This window comes from Corapipo altera, unplaced genomic scaffold (genome assembly GCF_003945725.1).
Source record: "Corapipo altera isolate COAL_440 unplaced genomic scaffold, ASM394572v1 24b, whole genome shotgun sequence".
NCBI classification, from domain to species: Eukaryota; Metazoa; Chordata; class Aves; order Passeriformes; family Pipridae; genus Corapipo; species Corapipo altera.
The window spans coordinates 3,234,863-3,259,325 of NW_020884888.1; the positions used below are offsets into that span (position 1 = coordinate 3,234,863).

Sequence of the window (24,463 nt, forward strand, 5' to 3'; positions counted from 1 at the left end):
GGGACTTGTGGAAATGACTTGTCAAAGGTGATTATTTTAACAGCTTAAATAACTACTTTGATCATTTCTGATATGGATCTCATTTCATATTAATTAAAATTTTATTAATTTATTTAAAAAACCTCCAAACATGGGAAAATATGGGAAGAATATCCAAATTGTCACACTGTTGCCCCCACAGTGATCTCTTCCATCTTATTCCAGCTTAATTCCTTTGTAATGCCACTTCTTATAATGTTCTTTGATGGTTTGCCAGCACACGTACATTTCCATCCTGAATGTTTCTCCATAGTGCTTTAACTGGCTCCTCTTTCTTCTATTTTAATGTATGGAAATAAAGAATATGACAGAACTTTGCTTTAAACTGCTCACAGCATTATCATAGGATTAGACTCCAAAGAAAGCATTAAAGATGTGTACCTTCAACCTATATAACCAAGGTGAAGAGTACCTCTGCCTTGGCAGCAAGAAATTTTCATTTTGCTTTCACCTGTTGCGCAAAGTTATGTGCTAGCTCCATGGCATTACTGCAAACAGAAATTCCATAGTAAATGGAACTTTCAATCATTAGCTCTACCAATTTAGGTCCTAGATGTACTGTTCCACTTTTATTTGCAACAGTCTCACAAAATGAGACAGGACCAATCAGAGCTGTTAAATTAAAAATCCCTTTTCTGCAGAGAAGTAATCAGCATGCAGAAATAAATAACAGGAGGAATATCCAGCTTTCACCTACCACAATCTGGACAACAAATGGGTTGTTTTAATTATGTTTAGGTCCTCTACCATTGCATAAGAGATTCTTGAAAATTCACATAAGCTAGGAGCTCAACACATTCCAGACTGCCATAAAACAAGAGAGACCATGCTCTGTGCCTCTTGGAAAAACATATGAACAGAAAAAATAATTAAAAAAAAATAAATTCTTTAATTGGACATTTGGTCATCTGAGTCATCCCTGACCAGATGCCAAAACTGAAATATCATCCAAACATTAAATATATATATGTATCTATTAACACTCATTCATACATATACATGTACATCTATATGTAACATACTGAAATTAAATATTTAGAGAAGCATTTTTCCACAAATATGTGTCTTTTGAAGTATCTAATTCTGAATACATTAGAAGACACTCTTCCACACCAGGATGAATTACACAATATTTCATTTGTTAACAAAAAACCCAGACATAATGATTTTAAACTGTATGCATTTCCATAAAATGAGGATTCTAGCCCTGTAAACTCTAACCTGACATAATAATAGTAATAAAGGAACTATCAACTGCTTTGAAAGATTCTTGGAGCCCTAAAATTCTCAAAAATGATTACTTGGGTCACAGATGCAAATATCTCAGAGTGAATGCAAACTGTCGAATAAAATGGGAATTCTAAAGAAATAAATACACCAATCACTTAAATCCAAGATGTTATTTGAGATAACTAAGAGTCCCTTATAACACAATCATAATAAGGAAGTTATATATTATAGCAGAAATTACATGAGAAATATTAGGATGGCTAATACAGGTTTTCAGACTATCTAAAATATAACACTGTTTCTTTAAATGTATGTGAAAAATCAAAATACTGGATCCATGACATGGATCCATTGACTGGATTTAAGGTGAGAAGTAATGGTGACAACAGAACAAAGTCTCAGCATTTTCTGGTGAAAATACTCTTGATTACCACCGCCAAAAAAAAGGACAAAGCTGCCTGGCAGCTACAGCTGTGGGGAGTGGGTCTCTCCCTTTATGAGTCACCCTCATCCACTAGCAACTTGCTCCACCTCTTCCACATAACTGAGTTAGTAAGTATTTATATTTGAGTCTTACTACAACCATTAAATCAGGTCTTACTGGGAAGCCTCAGGTTGACTGTGCCAAAGCACATTGATACCAACCTGTGTAGCTCATGGTTGATGTGCAATTTGTAACTCTTTCTTTAAAGAAAAAATGAATGATTGGATCTGAGCAGCCTGAGCATTCTTAACAAAAACATTAGCCTAGTACCTCTTTTGGAAAATCGTCAGATTTGCATCCATTCTTCATTTTTTCTGCTTACTCCTGACCCATGGTCACCTGCAGTTAGGTCATTACCACTCTGCACAGCTGCACAAGAGTGGGTAGTGATCTAAAGCTGAGCTAAGCCAAGCTGTCCTTTCACACAGTCAGTTTTATGAATGACCTGAAGATTAGAGTAGTGAAAATGAGCATGAGGTAAGATTTGGTGAACATGAGGTAAGATTTGGTAAGCATGAGTGTTCATGGACAGAGACAGGAGAAAGCATTACAGGAGGGTAGAGAAGCATGGAAGGAAGGCATGCACTGCCCATATTACAGCTGCTGGAGGAATGAGAACAAGGACAGTTAGGAAAGTAGACTTCAGGGTGACTGAAGTCATTAAAAAGCAAGACATCCTCCATTTTACAGCTTTAAAAAATACATATGTCACTGAAGTGTTGTTAATGCATATTGGCCTTATTAACAATGCAGTTAACAACTATTATGTGCTTCTTCTCTTTTATCCACGGAGAGTATATACAGGAAGACATTTTAAAATAAAAATGCATATGCATAAACACATTCTGCTGGATGTTGACGCTGGAGAAAGCTAATTGAGAAACAATCCTTGCTTTTGTAGGTGTGAGGAGATTTGTGATAATCTGCAGATTTGTAGAAAAGTTCATTCTCATGTTTGGCAGATAAAAAAAAAAAAAAAAGCTTTTTCTCACATATGAAATGTCCATTTAAATTTTAGAGTATGCTTATCAGAGAAGAAACAACTTTATCCTCAAAAGCGAAGCAAGCTTTAGTTACATCATATAGGCATATAAAGGCTCTGATTTTACTACCATATGGGAAACTCAAGCAGAGAATGGCCCAAGGCACTTGCAGTAAATATCCTTTGTTGGCACTAGCACTTTTTTCCTAAATAATGTTCAAAATATATCTACATTTTCACATCCAAATACATTGAATTTGTGTTTTGCAGATTATAAGGTCTAAACAACTGTGACTGCATTCCTTTGCCAGGGTATGACAGAGGCTTCAAGAAATAGAGTACACTGCTTACTGATGCTGCTCTGTAAGAGAGCCTAGTAACAATGAGGAATCCAGGACAACTAAATACAGAAGTGAAATGACCTGTAGTGCATAGAAGTAAAATGGATGGCTTTGGTCATGGAAGCTCTTCTTCAGGCCTCTCCCCACCAGCACAAAGTCTATTTTACTTGGGTTAAGTTTGCAGCACTCTGCCATCTGCTTATTGCTTGTGTGTGTGCCCATGCTGCCTAGTTGGTATTCCCTGTCTCCCTGGATTCCACATCTCCCTGGATATGCTAGAATCAGACGTACTCCACCTGGTACTTCACCTGTAAGTGAAAGTACATCAGTATCTTTTAAGTTTGAGCAGCATTGAAGTGGTTTTAGTGCAAAGCCAATGTGCACCTTTGGGATGATCAAGCACTGCATAAAGATCTTGAGGCTGGTGACTCAATGGGTTGCTTCTCCCAGTTGACAACAGGAGTAATGGCTGCCATTAATCCATTCCAGCACAATATCTTGGCCAGAACTCAGGACAGTCCAGGTGAACAATACTGACTATTATTGCTTATAATGTAAGCTGAGGCTAACCTTCTCCATAAGATTGCTTATGACTGAAAGAATAGTTTAAAGAAGTACCGGGATACCCATGTTGTATCTTTTCAGTATCAGCCTATCCCCCCAAAGAAGTATTAATTACATTAGACAATTTGTTATCCTAAATAGATATTTTAATGTAAGATTCTCTATCTTCAGAGAAGGATTTTATTGATCTCTATTGCAGTCTCAGCATATTCTTGGAGTAATTCATTACGGTTTGTTTCATCCACATCAGTGTCTGTTTTCTGACATAAGCATTAAAGTCTGTTTTTCTTTATACAGTGGTGATTGCTTCCAGAAAACAAGAGATATGTTACAATACTAGAAAGGGTTAGAAAACCCAGGATAGAATGTAAAAAGGAAGATTAATCCATTCCTAGAGTCTGTTTTCTGGAAGTTTTTTTAAATCAGATTTTCGTGATTTAAAATTTGGAGAGAGAGTTTTATTGTCTTTTTTGCTTCTGATATTAAGAAAACTCAAATCACTGACAAAAGAGCAAAAAATGTTCCTGTCTGGATTACAAAGCCTGTAAATCTTGACTCTCAATATACAGTTTAGGTTCTCTGAAAGAAAAAGGAAAGCACATGAGGAGATGAGCTTCTAAGCCCTTGTTAATGTGGCACTGTTAGACACCAGACCAGTTATTATTGGGTCAGAACCACCTTGTGGGGAGTGTGTAAGTGTGTGTGTAGGGGGAAGGAATGGGTCAAACCTCACAGAGGTGGGGTGGCATCATATCCCTCATGGGAGGACCCTGGAGCCCACATGGGGAATCCCCAGAGTAGCTGTCAGTCACAAGCAGCCAGGGAAAACTGTGACACACCACATCTCCTGCAGACCCTAAGCCAGGCTTAGATTGGCAGGGGAAGTGAGGGCACTGTCCCTCATCCTGGCCCAGAACCCCAGAGTGGCTGGTGGGTCAGAAATCCCACCTGGAGGGGTTGGCCACAGGGACCAGAGCAGATAAAACCGTAGGTATATGGTTTGCCTCACGGCATGGCCCTGCCACGTGGACTTGTGAGAGCTGGTCTTCTACAATGCTTCTCTCCCTTTTTCTCCTTTTCTCTTCTTGCTCCCTCTGCTTCTTTCTTTTCTCCTTTCTTGATGTTTATGGTGGCTTGGAGCTGAAGGGATTGGATCTTAAGTGTTGTGAAATTGGTTAGATTTTGCCTTAAGTATTGTTGATTTATTGGATCTTAAGTGTTGTGGGTTTATTGGATCTTGACTTCAGTGTTGTGACTTGGTTGGACTTTGACTTAAGTGTTGTGGATTAATAGTATATGATGAGTCAGTATTGTGGTAGAACATTTTTATCTAGCTTGTGTAGTGTCCTTTTGAACTTAGGCCAAGTTCCTTTATTTTCTTCCCTAACATAATAAAGAAATCCCTTGAGAATAAGCTCGTGGCTTATTCTCTTCATGCTATCTCAAGGTATTAAGGAACCCTATATCTATATACTAAACTCCTAGCCAAGCTGATGACCTGGTAGCTCCCGGGGCTTGGAGTCTTACAGGCACTGCTTTAACAAATGCTGAAATATTCTAAACCCAGGTATGTTCCTATTTGGTAATCAGTTTCTAATTGCCAAAAAGTATCAGTGTTGTCCTATAGCAACTTTGTAGTTGTTTGCAGCCTTTTAAGGGTGCATAAAATCAGTATTAACTTTGGATCTGGCTTTAGGTTTCAGAGAAATAAACCTGAATGATTGTATCCTATGTATGTGAAGTTTAAAGTCAGAAATAGCCACCGAGCCTCTGTCCTAGTTACCTGGACTGGGACCAGTTTATCACTATGTGGGTATAACTAAAACTATGTATTCGACACCCTCATCAAAAGACGTAAATAATTGCTTTAGGCTGTGCTTATGTGTTGACTTCCCGGTGTTAGATTCTGGCATCTGATTTCCTTTCATCCAATAGACTAATTTACTTAGAACTAGGGATTATACCTGGAATTCCCAAAGGAAGAACAATAATCTGAGTTTCCAAATGCAGTTGAAAGGATGGGTCCTGTTGGGTACCTCTGGTAGCAGAGTCCTCAGAACTGGAGGAGCTACAGTAAAGAGTTCACAAAGCAGCAGTGACATGCCAGAAGTGTGATTACATAACTGTAGCACAAGTAACAATAACTGTATTTTAAAACTCCTCCACTATCATGCTTCCATATTCCAGAATAATTCTTCCACTCTAAGAACCATAATTCCATACTAAAATCAGTGTTTCTCAACAGCACAAGCATGAAAATATGCAGACAAAAATACTGAAGCTAATTGAGTCTAAAAATGTGTGAGGAAAGTAACTGAGTGGGCCCTATGATGACAAATAGAATTTGATTTCAGTAACTGTAATGCCATTTTCACCTAAAAACAGTGAAACTGCTTATATATTTTCTCAGAGTCATAATTAGTTCATGGAATTGATCTGGGAATTGCTTTGACAGTAAAGTCCAAAATTTTGTTCAGTGGTGTGCAACAGTGAAAAATAATACACTAAATATAAAGAAGAGGATGAATAATAGATAAAACACATTACATAGATCTTCTAAAATATGTAATATTAGTCATCCTAACTAAAAAGGATGCTTTATAGTTTCTATGTCATTGGAAAAAGAGCTTAATAAGATTGGGGCTGCCTACCAAAGAGAAAAGAGGAAAATAATGTTGCAAACACACAGATGCATAGTAATAACTGGTATTGTAAAAGGAGACATGGAAGATTCAATTCTCTTTTTTTCCCTAAAAGAAAAATAATGTACGTTCAGTGAGATTGAAAAATGACACTTTCAAAAGTGAAAAAAGAACTTCTTCACACATTGCCTAGTTAGCAATTACACTGAACTGTGCAATGTTAGCAAGAGTCAAAAACCCCTGAAATTTATGGGAATAACAAAAGTGTTCAACTAGTGAGGGAATAAAAGAGTTATGACATATACTCAACCATACATTTCAAGTCACTACTCATTATGAATTATGGCCAAAATTTCAAGTGTGACTGGTAAACTCTCAAATGTGCAGTACACACTTCCATCATCCACTTCTGAAGGTATTTGGGCCAGTCATTGTTTTAAACAACCTGTTGGACAAGAGGAATTACAAGCCTTGTCCGTGATAGTGGTTCCTACATTCCTGATGTTGGGAAGTAGTGCTTTTCAGGAAGTGAATAATGGAGCCAAAACTAAAATTGGATTTGCATACTGAAGAGGAATAAATACTAGCAAGCCTCATCTTATTAAGTAGCTGAAGCAGCAGACATTGTCCTGCCATTTTGTAACTGGCCCTGCCCCATTTATGCTTTTTTTCCAATTTGATATGTGTTTCCATGGGAACAGAAGCAGGACTAGCCACCAGCTGAGTCAATCTCGGCTGCTGGCTCCCAGTTCTCACGTTTTGTTCTGTTTCCTTGGAAACTGATGTCAAATGAGAAAGAGAAGTAAATCAGTTTTTACTCTTTAATAGTTACTCTTTCTTTGGACCTGCTCTACATCCTCTGGGCTGGTGGAAGGTTTAGAGCTGACTTTAATGGCCATTCATTTTCCTCTCCTTTGGAACGTCTGCCAGCCACCGGTGGGTCCCAGCAGATGCAAGTAAGAGTTCTCAGTTTCAGCTACTGCTGGCAGCTGCCTGCTGTGAACTACAATGGAAGGATTTTAAAGCAGGCTACAGATTTCAGGAGACATTTGGCTCCCACAGTCTGTAATATTTCAGATTGGAAGGAAAGAAATTAAATTTATTTAAAAAATAGTAGGGGAAACAGATGGGTATAATGATATTTAGAGAACAAATTGACTAACAAGCTCTGACCTGCATTAGTCTGAACACCCCCAGAAACTACTTCAGCCAATTAAATTCTTCATTTCATATTACACATTTGACAAAGTTCTCTCTAATCCAGCTGTTAGCTGACTGAATAGCCCAACAGCACAATGTAAACAACACTCCATAAACACATCTGTTTCTGCATATACACATATGCAGAAAGAGAAAAGAACATGACCTGATTGTTTCAAAATGGCAAAGAATCTACATAATTTTATTTGAGTACATGAATTTGAAACAGACATCTTTATCAATTCCATACCTATGTTGCTCCCACATTTTTATCATGTGTATACAAACACACACGTACACACCCTGTATTTTCTATATATTTTTGGACCAGGGTATTTTCCAGTTCCTACAGCAGCAGTGTCATTAATGAAGATGAATATTGAAGAGAAAAATCTACATTTGTGCAGGTTGAATCCAAATTTTCATATAACTTTCATTTAAAAATGTAGAGACAAGTCAATTTTACAAGACAATAGTCTGTCCAAAGGAAAAGTTTTATATTTGATGGCCTCTGCTCTTAGTTAACTAGTCCATCAAGGTATAGAAGCATGCTTACCTTGGACATACCTTTACCCTTCCTTTTCTATCACACCTAATACATGCATTCCTTGCTGAGTATTCTTTACATCACACCTCAGTTATGAGAGATAAACCTTTAGGTTTGCTTCTGCAGCTGCAATAAGGAAAGAGAATTCCACTTTATGTTGAGCTTTGCAAGATCTGTCCAGAATTCTTCATAATCAGACCTCATTTTTATTTTCTGAAATAACTTACTATAACCACTAAAACGTTGTCGTCTTGTCATTCACCTTCTCTTCCACTGAACAACACAGGTACCAGCATAAAGACTGGAACTTGTCCTGAAGTACTCTACCGGCTACATCTGTCCATACTAGAAAAGAAACAGTTATTTATTTCTTAACTCTGTTTCCTTATTCTAAAGAACTTAATACCCATTTCAGGGCTTCTCTCTTATTCTGTGGTTATTTCGTATCCACGAGAACCTTTGATGAAAGAAATTGATGACTCCTTTTTGGAGACCTAGCAGGCTGTGTCAGCTTCTATTCACGTTTGCTGGCTTCTTCAAAGGACTTCAATAAGTTTTAATGACTTGTTCCTTCACAAGTGCCATGTCAACTCCTCCTCAATGTAGCATATCAATTACTAATTCTACTCCTGATTATAATTTTTATAAGGTGGCCTACTACAGACTTTAACTTACAAGTCTGAGGTTTCCATTCTGTCTTGAAAACATGGCAAGACATTTGCAACATTTTGCTCAGATATCAAAGTAGTTCTGAGCTAATGATTACATCCTGTTGTTGGTAGTTTGATTTTTGAATTACTTTAGAAAGCCTGAGAGAACATAATATTTTTACAGTGAATCATAGAATCATAGAATAGATTGGGTTGGAAAAGACCTCCAAGATCATCAAGTCCAACCCCTGATCCAACTCCAGTTACTATGGCACTAAGGGCCACGTCCAATCTCTTGTTAAAAACCTCCAGGGATGGTGAATCCACCACCTCTCTGGGTAGGTGATTTATTTCTGATCAGTTTCTCTATTCCTACCAGCAACTCCAGTCACTCCTCAGTGGGTTCATCAGAAGGGTTCTAGCACAGCAATCTCCACAAACTCTTCCAGTAAGAATTTTTCTGAATGAAGCAAATCAATCATTTAATCATTCTACACGGCCTTGTTTTCTGCAGGTAATGCTCTTCTATTCTGATCAAATATTGTTCCAAAGGTTCCCTGGCAAACTTCCCGCTACCTGTATTTACAGAAAGATTTATTATTAGTTTTTCATTCATTGCAAGATTTTTTTTTAGACTGCTTTATTGTCTGCTACATTTAACTTAGCAGACTTTATGATCTTGTCTATTTTCCTCATTTGGATAAAACTTTAGTTTTTTTGAAGGATGTCTTCCTGCTGCTTTGTCATGCTGAGTCTCTTCTTTTTCAAGTCTTACTCTATGTGTGGCATGTATTTACTCTGTGTCTCAGATATGGTATTCTTACTAATCTCTAGACCGCCCACAAAGATTTAACTCTCTACAGTGTCCTCTTTAGTCTCTCCTCAGTTTAGTGTTGTTCCCTTTTCTGAAGCCTGTGTATCTGTCTAGTGCTCTTTTTTGGCTGTTGCTTCTTCAAACTATGAAAACTAAGAACAATATATTTAGAAATATATTGGAGAAAACTCCTTCAGATATCTAGACATTGGAACAGATTCTGTACGCTATTCAGAATGAAATGAAGGGTTAATTATCTGTCTGTAGGTTCTCTAATCTGTTGAATTACAAAGCAGTTACCAAATGAGTTAGTCTGAGCAGCACATTCATCTAGTTCACATATACATTTTTTTGCTTCTGTGATGTTTATGACTCCCTCAACTTATTAGTCAAAGCTGGCCTTCTGGCTTGTTGGTTAGTAATACATATCCAACAGCATAGTTATACACTTGGAATGCACAAAAATTATTAATATGGTAATTTGAATTGATTTTTCGTTAACATACTGCACTACTCTGACGCTGGCATGGTAAACTCAATCTTTCCTGCATATTGGCATTTTTGTTATTGCAATATCCTCATATAAGGTTGGGTATTCTTAGTCTCCTCACTTTGCATCTATATCAATGCTAGAAGCCCAAATAGGATGAGTTTCATTGATCTTTCTTTTCTATGTCTTCTAAAATGGCACTTTTTCTCCATTTCACATTTATTACCATCCCAGGAGAATTCAGTGTGAAACATTAAATACTAGTATTCCAGATACCAGAATAAAGTTAACTTTTAAGTATTGATATTGTTGTCATAAGAATGCATAAGAGACAACATCACAGAGATAACTACATAACTGGTACTAAGATGTCAAGGAATGGAAAGGCTGCTGCACTGGACTAACAGGTTTTAAAATTCTACAAGAAATATTGTAGAATCCAGTGTGCAAGGTACTGTTTTTATTGAACCTAACACTAATTAAGATCTTTTTACCTTGGGAATTATAAAATCTAGTCCATCTCCCCTAGTATACAAGTTATTATTTATTAAACACTATCATTGTCTATCTTCCCTGGCCACAGAGATTCAGTCTGTTGTGTTGTGAGAAGATAAGCCAGTCAGAGGCTTTCAAGCTAAACTGTAAAGTAAAAGAGTTATTACACCACTGCATTATGAGCAAGAGGTGAGTGTGACCGTATGTCTACACACAGACCCTTTGAACTGTACTAAGTACCTAAATGAATTATGCTATGGTTATTGTACAGACTCCACTTTGTAAAGGATTTTGCTATTTCAGACTGGTTTCAATCCAATGCAGCTGAGCAACTGAAATTACAGCAAGCTGAATTCCTAAGTATTTTTTGTCTTGTGGCTGGATTCTCTTGGTCTAAGAGTGAAGGTCCCCTGAATTGGGTAATTTAAAATGTCTGGTTTTAGACAAGGGGATAAACTCACTCTGTGACCCTTCCCTTTGGGGAGACACTACCAGAATCTCTCCTCCATACAGCTGGCTGTTTCCACCAAATCTGCTGCAGTGCTATGTCCTTAAAAGCTGCATCTGCTCAAATCTGTCAGATTTGACTGAAACAGGCAAAGTTTGTTAGGCAGTAGGAAAAAAACACGCAGAGCCCCTTGTACATAGACATGGCCTTCTTAAGAAACCAGGACAAAATCCAGATGGTTGGGAAAAGATGGTAAAGCCTTTCTACTGGGGCAAAGCTCTTGCACAGTTACATACACAGAAGCACCATAATTCCTCATGGCCTGTTGAGCTGAAGAATCCAGACAGCAAGACAGAGAGGAAGGATACGCTCCAGTTCATACAACTGGGAGACACTTAGTCTGGCAGGAACCTAGCTGAGATCTGATCATAACCGCAGAGCATTTTGATGATGAAAAAGAAAGGTGAATTATGATGAAAAAAAAAGGTGATTTATGATGAAAAAAGCAAATTCCTAGTTCAGCCGAGGAAGAATCTAGTGAGAAAAAAAGCGATTGGTCTCTCCACTGGTCTGAAAAATTAGCAAAAGGAAAAATGTTACAGCCAGTGCAACTAGCAAAACAGATGAATAGGGGTAATATTATGGATTAATTCCTATTTTTTGCACTGCTGCTTGAAGTTGAGAAGCACTTTTTATCAGTAAACTTTTGTGTTATGTGAAAATCAAGCCTACAGTACTCTATGAAATGTACATAGGGGCAACCTTACAGTTCTTCTGCAGGAGATCAACATATAGTTATGAAAATTTTAAAGTTGTGCCTGCCTTGATCTTTAACCTGTTTGCTTTTATCCAGCAATTTTATTATCTATATATCATATACCATAAACCACTCACCCTACCGATGACGGGAGGATCTGGATGCTTTATGGTTCAGTCATTAAAACTTTTAACATGGTGTCTTATAGCAGCCACAGACGTGCTTTTCATAAAGAACCCATACGTCTGGGGTCAGGATGCCAGAGACAAGTCTGAAAACTGACAGACCCAACATCCCATGTGACTTTTGCCTTCTGGAAGGGCGAGGACGTCTCCACAGAACCCTTCATCTCCGTTTGTATTTTTAGATTTAGACTGCCTATTCTCAGCTTTTAGGCATGGATTGCTTGGACTTTGCAAACTACTCCAGAAAAGGAGCCTGAATTTTTACGTTCTGGATTTAAGAAATTTTTAAAAGTTCTTGATAATTTACTCCAGTTAATTCATTGAAACAAACTATTTTGTGAATAATGGCAAACAGCAAAGGACACTGCCAGTTTTTAGGCTTCTTGTCTTGGTTACTTTGATTGATGTGTTTATGAAGACACAACTAAGAGAGGACCACCTGATAGTAACCAAATGCAGAACTATTATGTAGGAAGCCAGTGACTATTCATAAACAGCACTCAAATGGCTCATTAGCTAGAATGACTGATTGCATTCATAAGTTTGGAGCCTACCGTTAGCTTAGCCTTTATCACTTGGATTAGCTTTAACTGAGAGAAGTAATCCCTTTGAAATTATTTCATAGAAGCAAGTGGGACAAGGAATATACATTACACAATATTCCTGAAATAAAACAGAAACTTGCCTCCGGTAGTGTTCACTATGTGGTAAGTACCTTTCAAACACAGAAAAGATAATACCTGCTCAGTCAAGCTCAACTAAATAATTGACCATTGCACTTAAAATTTATTTATATGATATGATATTATATTAATTATATTACAGTATGATAATAATAGGGGCAAAAAAATTTGTTATTTGCCTCTACTAAGGAGTTTTTTAGACCTGAAGAGGTATGCTTCAGGAAAGCAAATTGCAGTTCACCTCATGGCTTATATAATAAACATATTTTATGCACATACAATATTTTAATGACTTGCTTGCATAATACTTTTATTTCCTTCCCACCCCAAATCCATTAGCTTAAAAAACATTCTGTACAACTTATAGTAATAGCTAAGAGCTTTAACAGTACGCTCAAGTCAATTCTACGCTGAGTGCTCAAAATATTAAACATTCTCATGTGTGCATTCCCTGAACGTGACTTTGCATGGGATTACATAGTTCCCAGAGAATTTCAGTTCTGTTACAAAGTTCAGGCAACTGGTGTGCAGTCCCATGGTCTAGTCAGCCCCAAACGCGGAACAATTACACTAAGTTTTTAGTATTATACATTACATGATCAAAGAACACTGAAAAGTTCAGATGGAAATTGAAATAATTTAAAACTGCAGTAAACATTATTTCTCAAATATATGGCATTTTATGGTTTGATAACTTCACAGTAATTGCTGCTGCCTATGGACATTTCACTTAAGTGATTCTAGTAAGACTAGATATCAGGATTTTTAGTTTTACTAAAGTAAAAAGTAAAATTCCTTCTAAATGAGCATTATTTCAGTTGGATTTCATGACTTTTTTCATGTTTTGTTTTAGATGAGCAGAAAAACTGTTAATACTGACAATTGAAATATCAGTTGCGATACAGTTGGAACAAAATGATGTAAACAAGGTTCTGAACAAGCTGCTATGGCTTCAAGCTATACACACGTAGAGCAGAAACATCTCCACAAGACAAATTTCAATTACATTTTCCATTTTTTATTGAAAACCATATTAATTGAGAAGTCTTTAAAAAAAAAGTTCAAACTTTATGGAATGACTGACATATCTTTTCAGACTCTAAAATGATTTCTTCAAAGGCAACCCTTGCAGTTCAGGAGGCATTGTTATTTTCTACAAATTACACTCAAATAAAAATTAAAATCTTCTCCTAATAAAATTCCAGAGCTACATTGCAAAGTAAGAACAAAGTAAAAGCAATGGAGTAAAATAGCATATCTTTTCTTGCGTATGTTAACATCAGAAAGCTCCCATTCTTTTTCTTACTGATTGCCAAATATTGGAGAATAACACCTCTAGACTGTCCTCGTATGATCTAGTTTTCAGATATCACCAGTTTCCATGCTGGAAGCAATAAACTCTCAAAAACTGCTTATCTACATACAGATAGTTTTTTTTTTTTCTGGTTGTGCATTGCTGCTGTCCTGTTTCTTGCTGTCAATTTGTCCAGAAAGCTCTACTTCAGCTCCACTTCTAGAAACCAACCAGAATGCTGGAAAATATGTACAGTTAGCATCAAGCTATTACCTCCTCCCTATCAAAATCACAAGTGTGACCTTTCTGAGAATGACATTAAAATACAAACAATCAGTATGGATGTATGAATATAAAATCACTAAAAATAAATACAGCAGTAGGTAACATAATTCCTGACCACCTCCACAAAGAATGCAGTCTAAGCAGTGACCTCTCCTGCACTTATCTTGAATGAGCTGTTACTGAAATCCACTAATGGGTTCTGATAATCTATTATTTATTGCAACAGACTCTAAGAGAGAGTCTTAGCAGAGGACTCTCCTGTATTTACAACCCTTTCAAATAAAATCTCACACAAGTGACAGAAATGTGGCACCTTCAACTACAGATATAATTTCTTCTGGTTGCAGTTATTTCATTTCTATTTGGTTTAAAAAACAGAACCCTTCCTCCCCCAAAATACACAGTTTGATTTGCTTTCATATAACCTACTGCATTTGTAGCTTGGTCTTATAGAAAGTTGTAGATACTGATATGCAACCACAAGTATTACTTGGGCTTGAGGACATACCTCCATGTTATATTTTTCCACTGTCCTCCTCAAAGGATCCACAACCTGCCAGCAAATCAGGATGCAAAGATCAATCAGTAGCATCCCTCCAACTATCACGAGTAGCTTCTGGTCTTTAATGATCTGGAGAGACAAAAAAAAAAAAAAAAGGAAAAAGAAGCAGGGAGATTCCCATGAGCCATAGATAGATCCCTGTACAGCTTTTTTCCTATACAGGGAGAAAAATACAGGTTGCTAATAATAAAGGTTTTTAACAATGAACAATGAAAAGTTTCAGAAATATGGAAAGTTGAAAACAAGAATACATAAATTATTTTTTTCATTTCATCATTATTAGAAGTATCTAAAGTGCTTTCCAATTTCTAAAAAGAAATTTGGAGGACTCTTAAATATTAATATTGAAGTCCAGGTTTAATATTAACTCCTGGAAAAAGGAAAAAAAAATTAGGGTGCTACTATTGCATCTATGTATGCAAATGTGGAAAAGTGTTCACCTCTCAGAGTAGCAGGAGTTGAGATAGTTTTCACTAAGATTTACAGTGCTTACTTCTTCATAACCTTCTTGGATGTGGAAAACACACTCAAAAGGTATCAAAAGATAAGTTTATTTTGGAGTTTTTGTGTGTCTATGTGTTTAACATTTGCCTTTGTTACCCAAGGAGCAGAAAGGAATGATGTATTTTTTTCTATATAACAAAGGTCAGAGGCCTTAATGCACATCCAATGTCAGACATGCTTTTAATTCTGCAAGGATTTTAGGTTCAAAAAAGAAAGACAAGAGTTGCTGATAAAATAACAAGCCAAACCACGTATTACAATCTTGCATAGCTTTATGCAATTCCTATGTTATATGCATAGCAACACAAAAAATATACTGCAAGGACATTATTTTAGTTGCCAAGTTGTAAACATGTTGAAATATCAGGCTTAAATTAACTTTATGTCAGTGCTCTTGAACCTATGTTCATGGTTTTTAAATTAATATGTACCTCTATTACTAATGAACACTTATCCAACAGTCAAATTGCTTTAACGTGGACAAAGCCACATATTTTTTTCCCAAGTTTTGTTTCTCAGAAATAGTTGGCTTAATCAAAATGAAATATTCAAAAATATTGAGACTGAGAAGCTTAATAAAGTTGTGATTATTTCAGTTCAACTTAATGAAATTGTTAGGATTTTGAAAATGCATTATCAAGTATTAGTGTGAGCTAATACAGGCAAGGTTACTATTTCTGCCTAGAAAAAACTGTATTTGCATTGAATTCTTATCAAGCTTAAGGAAATTATAAAAAAGGAATAAAGTTTTAAATATTGTAAGAAGAAATTTAGAAAGTTTGGTTTTCATATTGTTTGATGTGATACATTTTTTTATTTTGAAAGATGCTTCTGCAACATTGTGCACTGCTTTTTGTTAATCTGCTGGTTTATTTTATAGATAATTTGGAGTTGACTAAGATAGCAATCAGAATGAGTTAAAGGACTCGATACATTATTTTCATTTCCTGAGATAAGTTATTTAAATCCATGTAGCCACCATCATTATAAAGGACTGGAAAATTATGCTTTCCACATGTTTGCAGCAGTAATGAAGCAGTACATCCATTTCATCAGAGATAGCATAGGCATGCCTAGAGAGGGCAGATGAAGGGAAAGGCTGCAACTTTCGTGGTGGTACATCTTGCTGCTGGATGGCTTGGCAAGGAGAACTTTGCAAAGAAAAGGTGCCTTGGTGGGATGTGCAAGGGGAGAAAGACTGTTGAAATGTGTTTCCTTATTAAGCTAGAATGAAAGCAGATATTAAGCAAAGATTCTCAGACACAGCTTGATCCCTTGTCTTCTTTGGGAAAACAGAACTATTGCCTAACTTTTTAGTTGTTTACCAAGAGACAATCAAAGCTGAAAAGGGTCAGGTTATCTGCTGTAAAAAAAAGCCCATGCATTTTTCAATCTCCCTTACAATGCCTCTAAACAGGTCTTGAGTGAAACATACCTAATGCTGCTCCTAGTATGGGGAGTCAAGTCCAAAGAGAATTTGGATTTAGGTGACATGTAGACACCTTAACTCAAATTTCTTTTCCTCCCTCTTTAATGGCTAGGGAAATTATTGTATTGGCATACTTTTGTTGGTCATTCTTTTTAACTGATGGGGTTTGTTATACTGAAGTTGGCTGTTGAACTATTACATGTCTAGCCTTTCTCAGTAGACAGTGGGCAAGGACAGAAGCCTTTAAAGGACAATTCATCCCACCTATCTAGGGCACAATTTAGGATCAGAAAAATTACTGTTCTGAAACATGTCCCTCCCTTCTTCCCTCCCCACACCCTAAGAGGATGTGAAGTCAATTAACTTCAACTAAAAATACGTATTTGAGAAAATTAAAGCTATGTGAAAAGCATCTGCCAGAAATGTTTCCCTTTGCCCTCCTAAACCCAAAAGGTTCCTTGAAAAAAAAACCCCAAACTTCTTATCTTTCTAATGAAAATAGTGAGCATTTTAGATGCAAATTTATCAACATCTGACAATACTAATTAAACTGGTACAATGTCAGAAGCAAAAGAATGAAAGGATATTATTAAAAGCAGTAATACTCATAATCCATTCATAGGATCAAAATAAATCACTCCATGATCACATTGCTAACCACTCCTCCTTGCTCTTGGACGTCTTTCTTTCATTCATACCTGATCTTGCACTACTGTCAGTATTTTAGTTCACATGTAAGTTTGGTAACCTTTTTTTGGACAGGTAGTTATTAGAACAAATAAAAGTAGAGGTATAGCAAACAGTGGAGCTCTTCCTTGGATACCTCTTGGAGCTATTTTTCCTACATTATGCTGTTAATGGACCTTTTCTGGACAGAAGGGGAGAGTTATTTAAGAGCAGCTGTCACTGGCAGTGGGTATTATTCATCCCTTACTTCTGCCAGACAGCTAGGAGGAAGGCAAGCAAAAGAAAGCCCATAAGATAACCAGAGAAAGTGACCTACACTACTGTAATGAGCTCTGTAAAACACTGGGGTACTGATGCTGTGTGCAGGATGAGCAGGTTGAACACAGTGTGCCTGGGGCTGCCTCACACACTCATCACAGTGCTGGTCTATCCCTGGCAAAACCACCGCTGGAATGGTTTTTTTCTGCTGAAGCAGAACTCTCCACCAAAATACTAGCTTTCAGAACAAGACACTGAACTTCAATTATTTTTCACTTCTGTCAATGATTAGCAGCTTGTCCTAACATAAATTTGCTCTGAGAAATGCTGCTGGTATGTCACTAGCAGCATTTCTAAAAGGCTTGCTACTCTCCCCCTTCCACCCGCAGGAAGCCCAGCTTTCCCTCTCCCCAGCCATCACTCCCACCCACCAGCACTCCTTAAGTTCAGTACATTCACTCCTTGGGAAACACCAGATGCACTGAAGGAGTCTTGACTCAGATATTGTGAATCCAACAAATCCTCTGTTTGACAAAAGAAAGTCACAAGCAACTGAGGCTCATCACAATCAAATATATCATTCTTCTTTAAGAAGAAAGTTCTTATTTTTTCCCTTTTCATTTTCCTTCTAGAATACAGTAAATCAGCTTTTGGAGAAATGAGCAGTAGTTAATAAAATCCATTTTTGCAAGTGCTTCTGAATCCTTCCTGAGGCCAAGCTCTCGCACAGCAGCATCTGTGAGTCATATTTTCTACCATCTGTGATTGGATAGGTGAATCTGTCTCATTCTGGCAGATCTGCCCACTGTTATAAATGCCATTGCTACCAGTCTGGACTATATATCTGGAAACGATGTCCTCAAAACAAATTCACTCAGTAGAGAAACTGGTAAGCCATTCTTTTCTCAGCAACATTCTTGCATGAGCACATAAAAATTATTTTGAAAACTTGTGACTATGAAGACAGATCAAAATCTTTACCTTCCATAGACCTTGTAGTCCGATCACAGGAGATATAAAATCTCTCTAAATCTCTCTGGGATAAAGTTTCTGCTCATGGAAACTTCAGAGGATTTTCTAGAACTATCACAGGCTACGTGCCACAGTAACTTCAATTGCCCATTTAGTTATTATTTCACAGACCTTTTGTGGGGTTTTTTTTCCCTTTGATTCCTAAAGCACATCCATTGTGACCTGAAGGACACTATTGTCAATCAGTTTATGGGACTACTTGGCAATCCGGCAAACAACAGTAATTAAACATTAGGCTCATTTTTTATAGTTAAGGTTAGGGAAAACTTTTTGTTATTTCTTACCTTATTAGAAATCAACTCTGCAAATGTATATGACACAGACCTTAAAGCTGAACTTCATTCTAAACCAAGAAGAAACAGCCTTGCATATGAAGACTAACCCTTTTCTCCAGGATGCAACATTAGTGACGTACTGAGTTCCACCAATGGCTTTTCAACATGGACTGAAGAATTAATTTACCCTGTCTTTTTTTCAGAGTTTGTTTGTTTGTTCCTGGTAACAGAATTAGTTTCTTGTTACCAGGAACTTCACCTGCCTTTGTCAGAAGAAAATATCTTTAGATTTAAAGGAAGGTAAATTATTAGGTAAATCTTTGTGGTTTGGTTGGTTGGTTGGGTTTTTAATTGAATTCATAGAAGCATAACAAGTCTGAGAGTATTTTTGTATCTATTTATAGGTTTGGATATAAATATATATATCTTTTCTTTTTCATTTAAAATGTAGGGGGTTTTCTGTTTAAGAAGGTGATGCCAGTTTCTCTCATGTAGATCAACCATTTCTAGTCTAGCTGACAGAGCTGCCCCTTGCCTTCTGGCACTAGCTGGATAAACACTTTATGGTATTAATTAACTTTTTTTCAGTTGTCTCTTCCCCAGACTCTGGGGATGGAATCTGTAGAGAAAAAACCTTTTTAAAGGATCTCTCTGAGAAGCGTCCTAGACCTTATTCAATTAAATGAATAGCACTGACAGCAATTATAAAAGCCCTCAGAAATCTGAAACCAAATATTCCTCTCCCTGGTGCATAGAGAAATCATGCTGATAAGAGTCCTCCCTCTGAACTGGAGGGGAAAGGGAAAAAATAATAGAGTTTTGGGGGCAAAAAATGATAAAGTCTTAAAGGCTGGAAAAGGAACCATAAAACCACTCCTGAATTTGGCTTCAGGATACTCTCTCCACTGCATAAGCTACTCTTTCCTTTCCCTCAGTATGATTAACAGACACCTTTGGGTTGGTCCCCTACATTAAGTGGGTTGACACAAGTGGGATGGTGCCATGAGGTTGGTGATGCAGAGTCAGTGGTAGGTGGATGAACTTTGCCATATGTGGGCTGAGGGAGATATCTATCTTATAGTTATTAAAGCCATTAATATTTTAGAGAACTGTACTGTAATACATTCTTAATTTCTATTGTGTAATGGAATGAAAAAAAAGGACTATTGAAAACACATTATACATTGTTCCAAATAACTCCACAATGTTTTTTTCAACAGCTATTATGAGTATTTCCAATAATAGATTCTATGATTAGTATTGGGAACACATCACGCTGCAATTACACTAACTTTAGTGAGTGAATGCTAACATTTTAGAAAGCATACTTTGTAGAAACAAGGTTTTTTGACCAGTAAGTCACTGGGAGTAAAAAGATAAGTTTTACTCTCTTAGAGGTATTTTGATTAATTTCATGGAAGATTTGTATATCTACTTATAAAAAACAAACAAACAAATTACATTTCTGTTTCCTGTGAGAATCTACTGTGATCCCTCTAGTCTAGGAACCTGATGACTTTTTCTGCTTTCCAGGATAGCGGAGTGTGTAGTACTCTTGACAAAAATGGACAATTGGATATCATCAAAAAGCTTGGTTTTGAGAATTAAATAGCTACAGTCACTAGCCTGTTAAAGAACACATTTCTAAAGCACGTTCTCTTTGCTGACTCCTGTTTAGGATAATTGCATCATCGGGCAGACTCATCCTCTCAATAACACTATTGCGAATGTGGATCCGTTGGCTCTATGCCTTGATGCCAGGAGAAGCAATCCAATCAGAGGACACATTTCCTCTTTTCCAACTCATATAAAAGAAAGCAGGAACATCCTAGTGGTAATGCTCCCTAGGGGATGTAGAAGATAGAAACTTTACAGTTGTTAGAGAAGGAGAGGGATTCAGTGACAGGTTAAGAAAAGTTATAAAAATCCTCATTTTTGAAAGCCTGAGCCTCAGTTATGACTACAGTGCACTAAAGAATTGGAGAGGTGATTGTTTTACCAATATTGCTAATCCAACCACAATGAACCCACAGAGTGACACAACATGGCTATTTTTCACAAAACCTTTTGAAAGGACAAAAATAAAAAGCATTTTCGTTTAAAAATGGCACTAAAGAAATCTGACTTGACAAAATCAGAATCAGCCATTTTTGCTGAACTGTGCTTTAGAGAACAGTCTTACAAACACTCTTGAATATTGTGTTAACTTCTGCTCACTACCATAAATAAAGCAAGACATTTTGCCTTGAGAAAGCTGCATATGACATCAACACAGCAGGTCAAATTCACCTTTGAGAGAAATGCACCTGTTGAGCCCAACATCACATTGGCAATAAGGGTGAAGGAATTTCTGCGAGAGCTGTGAATTCACATGTTTACTGTTAAAAGGAATCCCAATCTTCAGGAAAAAAATGAAAGTGCATAAAGGATTTGAATGTTCTAGCAGAAATGTTCTGATTTTGTTTGTGATAACATTAAAATACCTAGACTTTAATATTTTCCTTAATGAAAAATTCTGTGGGAAAGCATACTACATCATTACCAAATAGTTAGGAACATCAATGCACTTGATTACATTTACAATCCAATTTCAAGCTATTCAGGAAAAAATTGCCTCATACTTTGTAGCGACATGTCTTTATTTCTCTGTCATCCATTAGTCTCATAATACATAGAAATTATGGTTGTAGTACCATTTATGAGCAGTTACATTTCACATACAGTTTTCATTGTTTTTGTCACTACTGAGTTTGAGCCTTATCAAACTGTACCATGCAGAAATTTACATACATAAATTACTTCAAAAGCAGATTTTTCTCCTAGATGTACAGTTCATTAGCTCAGTTTCTCTCTGTGACAGGAGCTTGAGATTTAGCTCCCTGATCCATATTTATATGAATGTAAATTTTAGAGATATGATTCCTATTGTTCCTTGGTTGACACTTTGGCTGATCAGCTCTTACGAAAACCAGGATGCTTATTTTACATCTAAATATGGATTCTAGGATTACATTGACTATTTTTGAAGCTTTGGACTTAAAATTTATAGTTTTAGCTATTTGGGGGAAAAAATAATTTGTTTTCCACTTATATCGCTTTAGGAAATACCGTATCTGTATATTAATAACCCATGAAGCCACCTGAATAATTTACACACTGCACTGTATGTATCATAGATTACTTTGTCCAGTGGTAAATATTCATAATGAAAAAAAAACCCTAAACATAAGCAAATTTCAAGCTGCTGTCTTATTTCTTACTCTCAGGGACTGAACAATAACACTGAACGCTGCTTTAGGTATCCATATGCTGGTTCATTTTCAGCAGATGGTCCCTAATAGATTGTTATACTGTTGGTATGGTTACCCAAAGTAAATTTCTGGATCCCGACACATCTTGTCTTCAGACTTATGATCACTCATATATATTTAGTAGAATACATGTGTATTCCAGGGGAAATCCATCATATAACTTTTTTTCATACAAACAAAAAGCTCTAGCTAGATTGAACAAAAATGTTCTGGAAAAGTATGAATATTAACTGTCTGAAAACTGACCAGGAAAAATATATTATAGCAGTAGTTACAGAAAGAACTATTGGATGATATGAACTATATTCATGCTAATACAGAACCACATCTACAAAGGATTAAAGTGAATAAATGAGACATGGTCTGTGAGGTTCTGACCTAAACCCTCTGTCATTATAATCCAGAGAACTTGGCTTCATCTATTTTTAAATGATTAAGATAATGGGTAACTTTTTTTAAACTTCTAGCACTTTTGTGAGAAAAATTATAGATTGTAATAAATTCTAAATTCCACAGGTGGCTCAAAACACAGCAAATATATATATAGAGATTACACTCATACTATAAACTTTCTCACAGAGGTAGTCAAATGAGAGGTGCAGATAGCAATCAACAGAGACAAGTTGTGAGGAGAAGGCAGCAGCAAAAAAGCTGAAAATCGTGCACACTCCAACTGCTTTAATCTCTCTCTCCCCCCAGGGACACTCTGCAATTGTAGGAACTGGCAGCTTCCCTGCAGCTGGCACCATGCAGGTATAGGAGCACACAGCCAGCTGCTGCCCACCGTGACCTGGGGGGATCAGGACCAGGGGCTGCTCCGAGTAATCCATGTGTCCTGCTCCCCAGAAAGAGCCTGGATGGTCTTACTCCTTCCAGTTTTCCCATGTGCTTGTTTACAAGACATTCAGTATACAAATTATGGAGGTAGAGTGGCCAGATTTGTGTTAAACATGGAATGGGAAGGCAATGAGCTACAATTTTGAGAATTCCTGCTCTGTTTCACTCAGGTAATAAATTTCCTTCTCAGAAACAATGAAACAAAAGAATGATTTCTTAAAGCTATGCTCAGAGAGATTCCTAAAGCATAACAAATAATTCTGTGAAGTAATTATTTTTCTTCATTTGACAGTTAACTCTCTTATACATGAGACTATCTTTCTCAAAACTCCGCATTTGTTCCATGACAGTGGCATTATGTAGAAAACTAAGGCTGAACTGGGGAATGCACATGGGGAAAGAAATGGAAATTGTAGAGATCTGAGCAAGCTGTAGTTTTTCAGTTATTGACATTTAGCCACAACACAGAACTTTTAATGTTTTCATGAGCCCATTCTCCATAAAGAAAACCAAAAGAAAGAGAATTCAATTATTAAGAGCTGCACACATCAGCAAAAGGAGCCTTTACATCTTTGCACACCTCATCAGCTTGAGCTAAAACAGTCACTAGTAGCTATCATGAGCTGTACAACCACATAACAGGAAGACAAGGTACAGATTTTGCCTGTAGTAATAGAAAAAGAACAGTGAAATTCTAAAATCCTGTGTTCAGATTTTATGCTCTGCCCACACTTCTTGTGCAATCATTTTTGCCAGTCCTAATCTCAACTTTTTTCTTGCCTCTTACTCCTTTCTAATTCCTAAGTTCCTTTCCCAATGTGTCCCTACTTTTCAGGCCTCCCATTTTGCCTCTAAATTTCAATTGTAATCTAATTTTAAATCAGACCTAGTCTCTCAACTAGTTTGCCACTTAAATACCAAACACAGGCTCTATATTCCATCATATTCAGCTTTCTTCATCAGTTCTTACAGCCTTTCCTGTCTTTACTGGCTTGCAAACTTAGTTTAATTCTAGGGGAATTTTAATCCAAATTCAGTCTCCCTCTTCAACATTTTCTCCCAGTATACAGTTCCAAGTAAAAGTTCCAAGCTTTTCCCTACCCTTTTCACATGGACAGGTTTCCCTGTTGAAGCTCCTAGCAGCAAACCCGATTTCTCATCTTCAGCCTCTTTCCTGCTCCCAACGTCTTGGCCCTACCATTCCCTTGCAGTGCCAGCCTCCCATCCTAGTGTCAACAACATAGTCTGTACAATCTCCTACCCATCTTTGTAAGGCATGAAGACCATAGCTCTCTTCAGTAGTCTTTTAAGGACCTAGGAGGCCAAATACATGAAAATAAGTTTGCCAGATGGCAGTCTGACAGGCTAAGTCGGTTAGATTGATAAGTAATTTTTCTCTGTTTTGGTTGGTTTCTTGCCCTGTGATAGTACCAATACA

General features: G+C 36.9%; 1 protein-coding gene across 2 annotated transcripts in view; it reads right to left on the reverse strand.

Annotated features, from left to right (window-relative positions):
* Nucleotides 1-24,463, reverse strand: part of GABBR2 (gamma-aminobutyric acid type B receptor subunit 2) — a 476,962-nt gene that overhangs the window by 123,495 nt on the left and 329,004 nt on the right. For both annotated transcript variants that reach the window (XM_027643926.1, XM_027643927.1), the window contains exon 13: nucleotides 14,639-14,761. In XM_027643926.1, coding sequence (XP_027499727.1) covers nucleotides 14,639-14,761 — 123 coding nt within the window. The remainder of the gene's footprint in view (nucleotides 1-14,638; nucleotides 14,762-24,463) is intronic.